Source organism: Bombus pascuorum, chromosome 2 (assembly GCF_905332965.1).
Source record: "Bombus pascuorum chromosome 2, iyBomPasc1.1, whole genome shotgun sequence".
NCBI lineage: Eukaryota > Metazoa > Arthropoda > Insecta > Hymenoptera > Apidae > Bombus > Bombus pascuorum.
The window spans coordinates 19,087,266-19,102,654 of NC_083489.1; the positions used below are offsets into that span (position 1 = coordinate 19,087,266).

The 15,389-nt window shown below is 34.6% G+C and overlaps 2 protein-coding genes across 4 annotated transcripts in view; one reads left to right on the plus strand and one right to left on the minus strand.

Moving 5' to 3' along the window:
- Positions 1 to 1,101: 1,101 nt before the first annotated feature.
- LOC132916857 (alanine--glyoxylate aminotransferase) lies at positions 1,102 to 4,036 on the minus strand. The gene is made up of 7 exons (XM_060977237.1): positions 3,908 to 4,036; positions 3,392 to 3,601; positions 3,102 to 3,302; positions 2,854 to 3,011; positions 2,573 to 2,728; positions 1,666 to 2,013; positions 1,102 to 1,508 (listed from the first exon to the last, which is right to left on the minus strand). Exons 2-7 carry the CDS (start codon positions 3,566 to 3,568, stop codon positions 1,355 to 1,357), a joined length of 1,194 nt encoding a protein of 397 aa, XP_060833220.1. The 5' UTR covers positions 3,569 to 3,601; positions 3,908 to 4,036; the 3' UTR covers positions 1,102 to 1,354.
- A 5,105-nt stretch (positions 4,037 to 9,141) lies between these two features.
- LOC132916866 (rho guanine nucleotide exchange factor 10) overlaps positions 9,142 to 15,389 on the plus strand; it is a 47,074-nt gene continuing 40,826 nt past the window's right edge. For 2 of the 3 annotated variants that reach the window (XM_060977252.1, XM_060977255.1), the window contains exon 1: positions 9,142 to 9,810. The gene's annotated coding sequence lies outside the window, so the exon portion shown is untranslated. Of the gene's footprint in view, positions 9,811 to 15,074; positions 15,095 to 15,389 lie in introns of those variants that run through there. The other variant, XM_060977254.1, reaches the window with a different exon arrangement.

A 15,389-nucleotide genomic window follows, 5' to 3' on the forward strand; every position in this document is an offset into this window, starting at 1 on the left:
CTATTTTATTATTATTGCCATTATATATAAATATTATTTTCACAATTATTTAAAATCATCTGTACTCGTCCTGTATCGTAATACTGTATCGTCCTGAGAATACATTAAGCTCGCATTATTTCTTTTTTCTTATTTTGTTAATTAATCGAAACATGCCGATTTTTTTGCCATCCGTATTAAATAATCGAGCTTTATTACAATCAATACCGAAATTAATAAATTGAATAAACGGCGAAGCATATTATATTCGATGTATGATTGTATAGATGAATAATCGAGTATATAAATCTATAGATATATACATTTCTTAGATGAATGTCACGCGACAATGTCAATTTGTAAATGTATGTAAATTATTATGTAAGAATCGCGGAGACAACGCGTTTTTATAGTGCCTTAAGAAGTTTTAATTAACAATCGAAGCGATCAGTACGGAATCTGTCTAGTGGATGGACAGTACATTCAGACAATACATCTCATAGTAAATTAAGTGTAAAATATTGTTGATAAAACCAAAAATCTATTTTTTGAAAGTTCAATTTAAATATGGTACACGATCAGTTGGAATTGTTCATTTGTTAATACGAATCGTTAATCCTGTATATTTAAAAGATGGTGATATTTTGTACTATGCCAAAACGATTGTCAATTAAATCGTAATTAATTGTTAATCCGCTAGAATCATTTGTTATTTCGACTAGCTTGTTGTAATTGCATTGCAGGTACATGATTATATGTGTACGTGTATTATTATTCGACGAAAACAAGTCAGAGAGAGAACGAAAGCAAATGTGAGAATGAGAGAGACGCGTGTAAACAATTGTTGATATTGCTAATTAATGCAATAAAACGTATAACTGAACATAAGTAAATAATTATATTAGAGGTAATTGTATGCCGATTTCAGTATTTCCATTAATAAACAAATACATTTGATTGAGTCTTGTTTGTGCATCTGTGTTATTAATTACTGATTACATGCATTTAACATTAGTGTTAGTAAGGCGCCTATTGTGCTTGAACCAGTCAAACAGCGGTGAAAATGAGAGTTGCAAAGCCTCATATGATATAGATAGTAATATTCAGAATAACATGTCCGTCTTAGCTTTGTCTGTGCATTTCTAATAAATCCTTGTTACATTAAAAATAATTTCCAGTATAATATAAAAAAATTGCAAGTAATTAAGTAAGTTTAATAAATTAGTTAAAACTTACGTTATGTTTGATACAGAGAATACAATAGAGATTTAAAACGTATAATACACTAGTAGTTATTATACACAATAATCGAACGTGATGGATACCTCGAATTCACAATCCAAGGAGACGTAATAGTAACTTTCCTTTATTGGTTCTATAGCTTCGATAGTGACACGTATTTCAAAGCATCATCCAGTGCACGCAAAATAAGGTCGACCTTGTTAGGTGTAGCATTAATCCCTAGCAATCCAATTCGCAAAATTTTTCCTTCAGTCGATTCTAAACCTCTGCTGATTTCCACTTTGTATCTATAGAAACCATAATGATCTTAAATGACTCAAATTTTTATTTTACAACTACAATATACTCAATATACAAAATACTCAATTGCATGGTAAGTATTTTAATTTTACAATCTATGAAAAAATTACAATAAGTTGATTAGAATTTATAAAAGGTACTTACTTTTGCATGCAACGTTGTACAATGATTCTATCATCGACGCCAGGTGGCAGTTCTATCAAGATAACCGTAGATAATTGATACTGTGGAATTTTCACATAAGATCGAAGACCCCGTAATTCAAGACCCTTCCTTAATCTGGCAGCTGCGCCAGCGTGTCTGATCCAAGATGCTTGCAGGCCCTCCTCAGCGATTTCCGCCAACGCTTCGCGAAGACCATAAATAAGCGTAGCGCTTATGGTGTGATGATACAGACGATTCTCGTTCCCAAAACACTTCCAATAATTTCCAAGAAGGGTCATATCCAAGTAATAGGACATAGGCTTGGTCTTCCTTTGAAACAATTTCTTCCTATTGCAACAAAGGAAGAGTGTAAGTCATGAAATTGCCGGAAACATTTGCCGCCTCGTAATAGTCGAGTGTGTGGAAAATTAATAGCAAGCAATTAAGAGTAATGGCCGGAAATTAGTAATAATAATAGAAAATTGATACTAAGATGAGAGCAAATGTGCGCAACGAGTTTATGCGTTAATAATCGAGGCGAACGTAACCTCGTTGACAGATTTAGAAAAAGAAGTGAAAAAATTAGTAAATGGACAGAAGTAACTTTTTATTATAGAAGTGGGTTTCTTCTTAATGGATGAGCCTTGAAAGACAATACCGATGTCCTATTTAATTCAAAAGGCGTCAGACTATCATTGAATAAGAATTCACTGGAGCTATCTGCGGTTATGAATCACAGAAGGATCGAATGGGTTACGTGAGAGCGCGAGTCACCGTGATGACATCACGGATTGAATTGATATTCACAGGAGATCATTAAAAGTCCCAATTCTTAGACCATCTTCATGGGTGTTTCCTATGTGAGAGTTGCGGTTTGAGTGTTATAAAAGGAAACTGCGATACCTACTCAGCTCGTGGACTAAACGAAATAGGTGCTAATCCTGGAGGGGCGCCGAGAACTTTTTGACTGCCTGAATAAACTGCATCGATGCCCCAAGAATCCATAAAGAACGGTTCTCCGCACAGTGATGCAACAGTATCAACGATAAGAAGAGCATTGTATCTGGAAGAATTTTATTCTATTAATTTTACAAACACGTTTCTAATTATATTCCCTTCTGATAGCATTCCATAAACTGCAACTTAAACTAATGGCAAATATAAAAATATCTTAAATAGCAAAATTACTTGTGAACAAGATCGCCAAACCCTTCTAATGGTTGTTTTAAACCAGTGGAAGATTCAGCTTGTACCATGAATACCGCGACTGGATTGTACATTTGCAAAGCTGTTTCCAATTGTTTCAACGTAACAGCAGTGGTGTGTTCTTTTTCTATCAGTTTTACCTATATTTTAAAATTCATACGCCATTTCAATTTAAATAATAGTGAATTTTTTAATTTTTATGTTGGTCCTTTGGAAACTGTATTACCTACATTTGCACCAATTCGAGTAGCCATGTCAGCCGCTCTTTTACCCCACATTCCATGCTGGACAATGAGCACAGTTTCTCCAGGTTCAAGTAAATTTGTTAAGCACGCCTCCATACCGCCATGGCCTGACACACTTAACGCTAAAGTGAGTCTATTATTAGTTTGAAATACGTATTGCAAACCTTCCTTAATCTCATCCATCAACTAGAAATTGACAAAACATATTTTGTTACTGATAATGACCAGTCTACCTCTATTTTGCACCTAAACAAAAAAAAAAAAAAAATGATTACCTGACAAATTTCCGGATTAAGGTGGCCTATAATTTGATTCTGAAGAGATTGAAGAACTCGCTTCGAACAATTAGTCGGCCCGGGGCTCGTTAAAGTTTTTATCGGTAACTGTAGTTTGGTTTGAAGTATCTTTGGTGGGTGCTTGCGAACAGCCAATTGATTCCATTCGCGTTGCATTTCGATTTCCTTTTTTAAATTTTCTAAAAGAAACTAGAAATTTTTTATAAAGTAAAAGATGCCATATAAATAACTCATCTTTTTTACGTCACCTTTCTTTCTATAAGTTACCAAAATGATAATTTAATGTATTAAGAGATACTACTTCCAGTTGTTATAATATCGAATAATTTAATATATCGAATTTAATATAGTACAGATTTTATTTAAAAATAATGGTAAAATTTCTATATATATTTCTAATTTCTATATATATTATTAAATATGCATAAAATACGCTATAGTTCCGGTTCTAAATTATATATATATTATTCCCATTCTTTTTTGGCTGTCACTTACAACATCCACTTGTACGTTGCGTGCCTGTCGAAACTCTTATCAGTGCACGATTTTGTGTTGACAATTATTTTAAACCAGTGCTGTTGACGCGACCAGAGTGTATAACATAATGAAATCTTTCCCACAGTTAGGTATTTTATCTTACCATAGTTGTGGCAGACTTATGAAATCATCGAATACGTGATAAACTTCGATAAACTGGTATAATTTTAGATTGTGTTCGTTATAAACAAATCGATAATGTATAACATGTTTATTCGACGTGGAATAACATTAATAAGGATATTTGACATTTGGAACATATAGTATATATGTATGAGAAGTTATTAATTTACAATCAAATACTTAATAAGGGTATATATCACATATCGAATAATGTATTTCGACGTTTATCAATTTATCCAGAGAACTTGCAGCACAAAGAAATCTCTTCATTGAATGATAAAAATAGTTTGATGCGCTACCGCTGCTTGATAACCTCTTCAATCCGATCATAATTTGCGTAAGTAAGACGACTGTGAACTTAACATATAGCTATTGATTTGTTTTTATGAATTATTTAAACTATAAATTTTATTTTAAATCTAATCAAATTTTTATCAATAATAAATTGGAAAGATTAATGCTGTTATTTTATAAATATCGTGGTCGTATTTAATTAGTGCAAAGTATTAATGTGTATTTTAATATAAGATATAGATTCTATATATAGATCTATATGTAGATTTATGTACAGCTTCATATTAATTTGGATTATAAGGATAGATGTAAGTAATTGTATGTATAGCTAATAATAGAGGTTAGGTTAAGTTATGATTATTATTATGATCATTATTATGTACGTGTTTTTGTTTATAAGCAAGTTTCTGTCTATTGTTCTATTTTACTATTACATATGTATTTCTTTATGTGTAAGTTTCATGTTTATTATTCTGACTTATTTTGTATATGTAACTGGAAGTCACCGTAAAGCCGGAAGACAGGCGGAAATAAAGATATACATATATATATTTATGCCCATTTTTACAGTAATAATACTGTTTTTTTCATCCAGTCGCGGGGAAACGCGATCGCGTTGAAACGCGTCAACGGGAGTCGTAAATTCCTGTTACGATTATAATAATCGACACCACGAGCAGGTCGATCCCCTTATTTCTTGTGGGATAATAGGGGTGTTTGTTTTATAATACAACTGTAGTCTACAGTTATATAATATGTATATATTTTCAACACCTTACGACACTTGTTGCGTAGACAGGAATTGATTGACTTCGTCGTGACGGAAAGTACAGTAGTTGATTACTCGAATGTTTGACTGCCAGAACAAAGTTTGACTCGACTACCCGAAGATAGGAAGGACAATTTTCCCGACGATTTGAAGATCAGTAGACTTGACTGCCCGAGAAGCTCGGTGTGGGTGTGCCCTTTTTGAACAAAGAACGAGGATTCGTTGTTCACACTTTTCGATAGAAAAGTGAAGGTAACGATCCGCGATGCCCATTGGTTATAGCCAATGTTAATAAATAAAATACGAGGAGAAAGTCTCCTGCAGATGTGGCTCATGGATGTCCTTGTTCATGGAAAAAACCTGCTATTTCGTTGGACAAACATCCGCTTTCTCCGTAATTAGTAAGAGCGTGCAATAAACCTAAGGACTGTTCTAAGGACCATCCATAAACCGAAAATATTTATATGAATAGAAATTAACCTAAAAAGATTCGGTTTATGGTGGTTTCTTGGGTTTATTGCGAAACAGTGTAACGAGGTGTAGGCCTTGGCGGCCAGACCGTGAGGGACGTCGCACGGACCATCTCGCGCGACGTAACAAATACTATAGAATATTTAATAATTAAAAATAAGAAACATGAATTTGGTAAACATTTATTTGAACATTATTTGTAAAAAACATTGGACCTATGTATTTATGATAACCATAATTACAGAAAGTAGGATCGCAGATAAGACAGCACATCTTCAAAAGATAACTAAACAAAGAGAGACTTCATTCATAACTATCACCGGCTTTCGCACCTGCTTTCAGTTCACTCAATGCTTATGCTTATTCGCTTCTAAAGTTATCACACAGCACCTTACTGTTAGCACATTTTACCACACTTTACAATGGCATGTACTAATATTCGTTTTATCTATTCATAACAATTACAAGTGCAAACGAATGTTCTTAACATTATTAATATACATAACCTTGTTGTCAAACATGTCATTATATAATTAATAAACGGAAAAAGATAACAAAGTATACGATTGCAACAATTGTAAAGAAATGCGCGATAAAGTGTTATTTCTAAACTAAATTAGCACCTATCCATTAGAGAGGGACACTAATCTCATCTATTAGATAGTTAGGGTGGATTAGGTTATGTAGATTAAATGCAAAATATTTTTTATATAATACATATGTATTTTTGTATAAGATATCGTAACATGAATCCGTAAAGACTAATAAATAAAGTAAATAAACTTTGCATTAAAAATATTTATAAAAGGATTTCATGTTATGTATACTTCTAACGACAGATCAATCGCTATCTTCGCAGTAGCGATCTCGTTTCTCATTTTTCTTTCCTAAGTTTCCTTCTCTTTCTCTTTTCTCCACTTCCCCTTTTCCTTCCTCCCTTTATTTACCTTTTATGTTCCTTATCTACTTTTTTTCTCTTCTTTAGACTTGAATTTCATAAAGAACATCGGTAAACAGTATGTTTGTGCAATACAGTATCGAGTTCTAGTATCTAAGTAAGGAATATAAAGTATAAAAAATGGGAGAAGTCCCGTAAACTATAGGGCAGCTCGTGGACAGCACTGACTCAGAATATGGGATGGTAAAACGTGCTAATGGAAAAAATGAATGCGTGTTTAAACGCTTTTTGTTGTCGTGCTAGGTTCGCTATTAGCTTCCTAAACGCGATGAGTCGTTATCAGATCCGCTTCAGGTTACGTTTATCAAAACTTCTTTCGTGCTCATTTGTCAAGCATTATATTATGGTTTCTTCTCGAACGTGATCTTGGACACGTAGTCAGAAGATTATGATTCTTTTATTTTCAGCGGAATCTAAACAAATTTACGAAAATTTATATAAAAATATAAATAATTATATTAAAATAACTGATTCCACGATTGGTATAGTTGATTAACAAATTCATTTATGCATTTTAAAATGTGTATAATTAAAAAATTATTATTTTCCAAATGAATATAAATAAAAATCGCATACTCGAAACGCGTATTTAAGAAGAGTCAAATTGAAATATACAGATATGCGTGCGCTTTTTACGCACCATATTACAAAATTCTTCTGAAGGAGAACATATTTAACTACAGGAAATATGTAACATAAGTGATCCTGTACAATTAATTTAATTAAAAATTCACCTTTCTCATTTTCTGGTTAACATGCAGATTAGCAGTTCAGTTTTACTGTTATCATTTTATAGAAGGTTGCATAGTTGACTGGTTGCGATAAATCATTCAATATAGGTTGTAGGTAAAAAGCATTATGTAGTTCACGGTTCTAGCAAGAACAAATTCCTTGATGCGTATTCAATGTACATATCTAGAAGCTCATAACGGAGCGCTGGCACGGCATTCCTTTCGTTAGAACACAAAGAAAATACATAGATAGACGTTGCGTTGGCATTAACACATCAAGGAAGGAATTTCAAATATCCGTTTTATTTTGCACAATTTGTTTAAATTGATCAAAGTATGCCATACGTACTATTTTTGTAATCGTATTCTTACTTATACTCTGTTACAAAGTTTTGTAAGTAAACTATCTAATTTTTTATCATAAAAGTATGAAAAGATCTTAATTAGCATACATATACATGCGTATATTTCAAGTTACAAAGTTAAGACAAAAAGTGATTCAACAATAAATAGAATATATGACATAACCAGCAATCTTCATAATTTCAAAGAAATGACATTTTTAAAATTACAATAATAAATCTCATGCTTGTATACGTTCTTTTTCCAGTCGAGCGAACGATAATTTTCCCAGACGATTAAAAACTCAAGATCCTCTGTCGGCTAAGCAAACCAACGAAAATGCAGATCCACGGAGGGTCAAGTTCGGTTGCTCGACATCATCTTCCCCTTCCATCGTATTCCACCTAGCTCTTAGCTCCCACCCACTTAAGTTCCCTTTATATATTCGTCTCTCTCACACCCATTCAACCATTTCTCTTCGCATTCTACTTCCCTTTTCTGTCCTCCCTTCGTTGGAGTCCCCGGTGTTAAACTGCTAGCAGTAAATACCCTTCCATGGACGTGAAATTGGCCGAAATGACTGCAAAGTCGAGGAGAAAAGAGCAAGTGGCAAGAAGGGCGTACAATAAATTTTCATCGGTACTTCAAAGACCTGTGATAGGTTTTTCGTTCGTGAGCGAGCGAACAGCTTGTGTGTGAGAGCATATACATGCAGGTATGAGTTAGGCGTGTGTTCGTGATGGGTTCGGGTCCGGTGGTAACCGGACTACGGCATTCATACACGAACGAGAGATCGTGCGTGACTGGTCGGTCGGTATATAGTCGGTTTATAGCTGCGAGTGTGCGTCCATGTGTATGTGCCCCTAACCTGCTCGTACGTGTGTAGAGATTAGCGTGTATTGAGCGGGCGTGCACGTGCGCTACCGCAGCCGTATCTGTCTGTGTGCCACGCTCCCGAGCCAGGAGACAACGAAACAATGGAACGTCGTCGTCGTCTCGGGTCCGAGTAGCGAGGCGAGCGGGTGGATTGTACTTGGTCTGCTTGCTCGTTCGGGTCTCGTACATCCACGAAACCGTACATGCACCGGGGATTTCTGAAGACGGTTTTCAAGCTCCCAGCGATTCGAGAACCGCTTGCTCGTGACTGCCCCCTGGCGTACTTGTTTCTCAGTAGAGGCCGGGCCGCGACCAAGGAGGAACGCTTTGTGTGTTGGCCTGGAGAGATTCGTGAAACGTTCACATTGTGAAAGTTTGTTAACGCGTGTGTTTACTACTGTGTTTCGTTAGAAGTTTTATATGAAAATAAAACATAAAGTACATCTAGATTATATACATCACCGTGATCGTAACGAGGGTGTTTTTAAAGCGCGCGTGAGAACCGTCGATCGATACTGGATCACGGTAGCCAAGGAAACGCACAGAACGAATCACCCGGCATGTGAGTGTACATAAGTACATATATCTTTCCATGAGCAGTGTTTACCGACAGAAGAAACAAATTTCGTATGAAATCGGTATCATTCGTTGATCTTCGTCCCTGGAAAACTAATTGTAAAACGCGCCTCATGGGATCGTAATCGCAGTAATCGTCCACTGATTGTCACACCGATGTGGCTGTGTGTCCTTTGGCTCATCTGAAACCTTAAGTTTGTACAATCGACGAGTGATTATCGATTCGTTCGAATAAATGAATCGAGTGTATTTAAGTGTTCATGGTTTAAGAAATCCGTGCAGTCGACGCACTTTCTTTGGTTTGGTGTCGCCGCCTCGTACTCTCTCGCTCCCTTTCATCTTGCATTCCCTTCGACCATCCTCCTGTCCCTATCTTCTCTTTGCGATCCTCTCTTTCTGTTTTTCTCACTATCTCCGTCTATCTCTCGCTCTTTGTCGCTCCTTTCTCTACTCCATTCCTCGGTCGACCGGTCTCTCAAGGGGGCGTGCTTGGCCACATTCAACAATGAGCGAACGCAAAACTATCTAAGCACGAGGCGCGAACGAATGGTTCTCCCTGTGTTTTCTGACTGTGTGTGGCCCGATCTTTGCCCCGCGAGTGTGTTTACTCCTGTGATACGGTCGCTCGACCCCTTTTTTCCGGATTTCAAATGGATTCACAACGGTCAATAATAACTTAACCAGAGGATCGCCTTTTCAGCGTACATCACTTTTCCGCAAGGTAAGTGTGCCAATGTTGTTATCTTGCGTATATATCTTCTTTTCGAGTAACAGTAGGATTTCGTTTATTTTAATAAGTTTATGTTTAGTATTAATGAAACACATTCAGTCGCTTCTAATATATACGGTAGCTTACGAAATTATTTAAATACTTATAGAAACTTTTTATGAATGCGTTATATGTTATACAACATACTAGTAGTGTGAGGAGACATAGTTATCATTGTACATAAATGTTTTCTGTGACAAGTGTTCAAATATTTCTGAAGTTTGAATTACTTTGAACATGATTTTATTCCTTAAACCTTTATAAGGCTCGGCAAGTCTTAAAACTCTTGATACATATATAATTATTTGTTTGTGTTCAGAACAATTTGCGTGTACGTCGAATACAAGGAACAGTTGAAATCTGTGATACCCAGACGATTCATAGAATAGATAAAATTCACAGTGTGCTCAACTTCAACTTTTTGAACCTTAGCTCCTACTATCGAAATTAATAAAAACAAATGTGGATTCCCTGAAGTAATGTAATAACACAGTTCTAAAAAAATAAAGGGGCGACAGCTAGAAAATTTATTATAAGATCTATCCAGTTATTCGAATTGCCATGTCTTCCGATGCATCCGAATAAACAGAGTTTCGGCATAATCTCCATGCTTTTTTGTAATACGTTTCTTCGATACGTTTCTGCGCGGTATCATCATGTATTAACTGACCTGATCGTTTCAATTAACTTCTTAAACCAAAAAGACTTCTTGCAAAAAGATGTTAACTTTCAGCGAGTTTTTCTTTAATCCTATTAAATTGCCAAATTACTTGTCAAATCGATAATGTTTCTTTCGAACAAGTTTCTCAATCCTGATCAAACGTGTGTGTCTGTTCGCGGACTGTGCGTCGCGGTGTATCGGCTTTGATTCATAATCTTTGAACCAATAGGTATCATGTTCCCATTTCGAAATACCATTACTTCGTGTGATAGATCGTGAGAAACGTTACGGGTCTATGAAGATAGTTATCGTTCTTAGAGATATCGACACACGGTCACGCTAAAAACGAAAATCCTTGTTGTTATTATTGTAGAATTCTATTTATTTGAACTTATGGTAGGACAAACAGTTCACGGAACTGGAATTCATATAGTGGACACTTTTCATAAACTTCTCAATTTTATTACGTCAGTCCTCTTGCACAATAATTCATCAAATAATAATAGTGGTGAATTGACAAGTAAACCATAGATTATGAATTTTTCTTTTACAATTTTATAAATTTCCATCAAGTAGGAAAACAAATATCAATAAAGTCAAAATCATACGATCAAGTAACCTATAATATATAAAATTGACTCGGATAATTTCATTCTTATTATTATTAAACTCATTACAACCGGACAGAATTATAACCTCTAAAGTTAATTTGAAAAATTTCATTCGTTTCATTATTAAACTCGTTAGAGTTACGTAAGGGTATTTTATTAATAGTAGTAATTTATAACTTATATAATTTCATCAGTAATATTAACTCAATTGCGCAAGAAAGTTCAAGGTGTGTGATTAGTGTCCAATTTAAAAACATCCAACATTATATTAAATCTTTTTTTAATTCATCTATTTTCTTTTCAATTTATACATTTATACAATGTAGCTCCTGAATGGACCGTATATATAATAGTTAATTAATCCTTTCTATCTCCTACCTATGATTTGTACCATATAATAGGAATTTAGATAAGTGGATTGAATCGACAATTCATTTAATCAAACACGAAACTTTTATCCCAATAGAAGTAGTTCCGCTAAATCTTTTTTCTCCGTTTCTCCAAATAATTCAAGGGAATAATCTACTAGTATAGAAGCGAATAATTGAGTGCGGACGCATGTCCGAGAGCCAGGTTCAACCAAATTGGACACGCTTTGACTTTGAGAAGCCCCTCTTTCAGCTTAATTCGGGATGAAACGAAATAGAACCCCGGACGAAAAGCCGGCGTGACACGTAAAGAACCTTTCCGACAGAGGGATTTTAGAAACGTGTTTCCTTCAAATGCCACTGCGTGGATGTCGTTAGTAGCGATCGCAAAGTATGTATTTTGGGTATTTAATAGTTAGTTAAAATCAGGGAAATCGACGTCATCGATGGGTCCTTCTTCCCGCATCGTCTTGGTAGTTGTTGGATGCTGTCCAAAAATACCGACGACCGCTGAAAGTATGCGTATATTCATGGTCGAGACACGATATAACGGAAATGATATTTCAGTACGGAGAACCTTGTGCGTTTGATCGCGTTGAGTGATGTATGCCTTAGGAAGCGACCTCGGTGATATTGACATGACAATGACGATAAAATTGAAAATATATAGGATGTGTTTGTAGTATACGTATTACTATATTATATACAAATGTATCAGTCCTTTTTATAAAATTCTTTTAAAATTACTTTTTGTTACATTGAAATTAACTACCAGAATAAATTCTATAGAATTAGAATATTTAATATATTTCATGTGTCCTGTATAATTATATCTAAACATTGACGATGATATAATTGTGTAAAGAACTTTATTTAAATATTTTATTTATCATCTTCCATCGATTCGCTCAGGTAAACAATGCGAGTAAACTGACTACGTATAACGGAGAATGCGGAATATTGAATGAAAATGTTGATAGTTGATATTCAATATTTGACATCATAAATACAAATCATGTAGACGTTATCATAAATATTTACTAGATAGAATTCTATCTTTATCGACAGAATAAATTCAAATGAAATCGCAGTTTATCGTAAACAGTCTGAAGAGACGTTTAAAGCCGTCATAAGTCTCGAGGTAATTGTATGGACTACGTAATTAAGGCAAATGGTTCATCAACTTGGGCAACCTAAGGCGGATGCGGCGAATTCCTTTATGAAATTAGTCTGTTATATATAGTTATTGCTGCTGTGGGAGGAAATGTTTGAGGAAATAATATATTCGTATAATTTGATTTTTTCATCATTAAATTTGATCCTACAAAGTTAACTTAAGAATTATTTGAGTATTATGTTAGAGATCGTAACCGACGTATTATGTTGGTTAATAATTGGGACATTATCTCTGTTACATACTCAATTCTTTATAATTGTTACTTATATTATTATACCTAAATTACAACATTTAATTCTTAACATTTAGAAACAATTTTCTGTTAAAGCTATTCTTTATTGAATTCTTGTTTATTGAATATATTGAAATTTATAAAATTTCCAATAGATCACGTTGCTATGACAACGATCGTAATATGTATGCGCAACATCAGTGCGTTCGCGTCCATCAACCAAACAAAAAAACGTGGGAAGAAGCATGATTTATGTATCACTCAGAAATCAAATTCATCAATTCCGCGTTTTGAAAATTTTTTATTTTTTAATACCTCATATAACATTTAATTCTTTATGAAATAAACGATTAGAATATGATAATAAACAATAGCGTTCCTTATTCTGTACGTACGCGTTACCGGCATTTTAGTGCCAATAATTTCGATTGACGTACTTGATCAAAAAAGAATTATGACTTCAGCCAAATCACTTTGCCTGGTAATTGACTGCATTAACGTCAAGTGGGCAGGTGAAGATAGACACCAATCGTTTATCATGCAAGACCCTATTTGTGTGTGCCCCTATTTTCTTCGTTCTGGCAGCTACATTCCTTTACACATTCTACGTAATTCGAATATTAATTAAATAAAACATTTAAATGAAACACCTACAACCGTATTAATATTGTTTCTACGGAAACGAAATTAATACGGTTGTAGGTGTTTCATTTAAAATGATTTTTACATTAGACAAGATTTATTATTTTTTATCGATAAACGTGATTCATATATATACACATGATTGAATATAGATTTCCACTGTTTTCTTATTAGTTTAAAAGCAAACTAAAATTAGTTAGTTTATTAGTAATTTCATGGGAAATTCTTAGATTTTCATAACTTTTCACTATATACTCTTGCGTTACAGAGATTTATTGGTAAACAAACTTTTTAATTTCGATATATTGTGTTGGCAACTAAGTGATTGTGGATTTTGTCATTAAGTGGTATTGACAAAATCCGCAATCACTTAGTTACCAACCCAATAATTCAACGGTTTTATCTTGCGGAGACTTGGACAAATTCTTGAATTTCAAAATGGTTTCCACGATCCAACGGATGTCAAAATCTTCGTGAGTACATTTTTCCCAACAACGTGTAATTGTTATTATCGTATATCATTGCCGATGATAAATCGTCTAATTTCTATCATTATTATCGTAATACGCAGGGAAAAATGTACGCGAGCGTCGCAAATAACACACGTTTATCTTGTTAGCTGGATCTCACACCCAACGTACATTATTACACGACGTTGCGTGTGTAGGGTGTTAGCGAATTATATGCTGCGTTTTGAATCTCAATCGTCGAGTTCTTACGGCACATCACGTCCCACACCTGTGTCTTCTTTTTTCTTTCGCTGCCAGTAGGAGACATCAGGCACGATCTTATCGCGCGTTTAACACACGACTTCGCTCCTTCCTTTAATTTCGTCTCTCGCCTAGATGTCGCGCGGAAAACTTCCGTTTACAAAGTTAACTTACCCAAATATCTTCTTGGAAATTCCATTTCTTGCGAAAAGAAAGTACTCCTACAACTTTCATCCCTTATCCACATAGAAGTAAGTTCGAGTATTAAAATTTCTCGCTTCCTCGATGAACAAGCCTTTTGCAACTTTTATCTGTGAAACGAAGTTGCCGAGTCGAAGTTAAAATTTCTTTTCTACAGAAACCACTTCGTAGCTTTTATCTTTAATTCTTTATGTAAGTCGAAACTTTTATTTCTTGTCTTCTTCGTGCTTCAACAGACACGATATAGAAAAAATTTCAGGAGGGTCTTCAAAATTATTTTAATGACCCGATTCTCTTGTTTGTGAAGAGCGTCCGGCACGTTATTCAAGTACAGGAGAATAATGATACGTTTCTCGGTGAAAATCGTGTAGACTGTAGATCATTTACGAAGTTCAAAGAACACGTACGTATATACACATATACAGGATTATGTTGCACGCGTCGCTGAATTTCTTTGAAGGGATCGAGTGTGTCGTCGATCGACATTGCTTTTTCCTGCGATTATGCTCTGTCGCGTTTTCTTTCGCCAGACACGCGAGCGTGCGTTCGTGTGAAACATGTGAAAAGACGATTCGCGATGAAAGCGAGGATCCAAGATACAAGGCGACTAGGGAACGTGCTTATTATATGCAACGTATTAATAAGGTTACGAAATATATATGTTAAGATAATAGGATTATAAGTCTAATTTGAAGTTAGTAATGTTGGATTATCTTAAGCGATTAATTAACAATTTAGGTTAGGTTTGAGCTAGGTTATTTAATATGAATTTCATTTATATCTTCTGTTTTACGTAATGAGTATCATTGATGGATTTTGTTACGTAAAATAAAGTAAAGTAACTTAACCTAGATTCTAAAATTGACTCAGCTTAACTTGACGTAGTCTAAACTATAGTAAGTCACGTATGATTTAAAAATATTATAATA

Excerpts from the sequence above, each read along its gene's own strand:
- LOC132916857 (XM_060977237.1), bottom strand. The coding sequence starts at position 3,568 with ATGCAACGCGAATGGAATCAATTGGCTGTTCGCAAGCACCCACCAAAG. Across the intron at positions 3,303-3,391 it reads TTAATCCGGAAATTTGTCAG|TTGATGGATGAGATTAAGGA; the intron begins GTAATCATTTTT and ends GTCAATTTCTAG. Across the intron at positions 1,509-1,665 it reads GTACAACGTTGCATGCAAAA|ATACAAAGTGGAAATCAGCA; the intron begins GTAAGTACCTTT and ends TGGTTTCTATAG.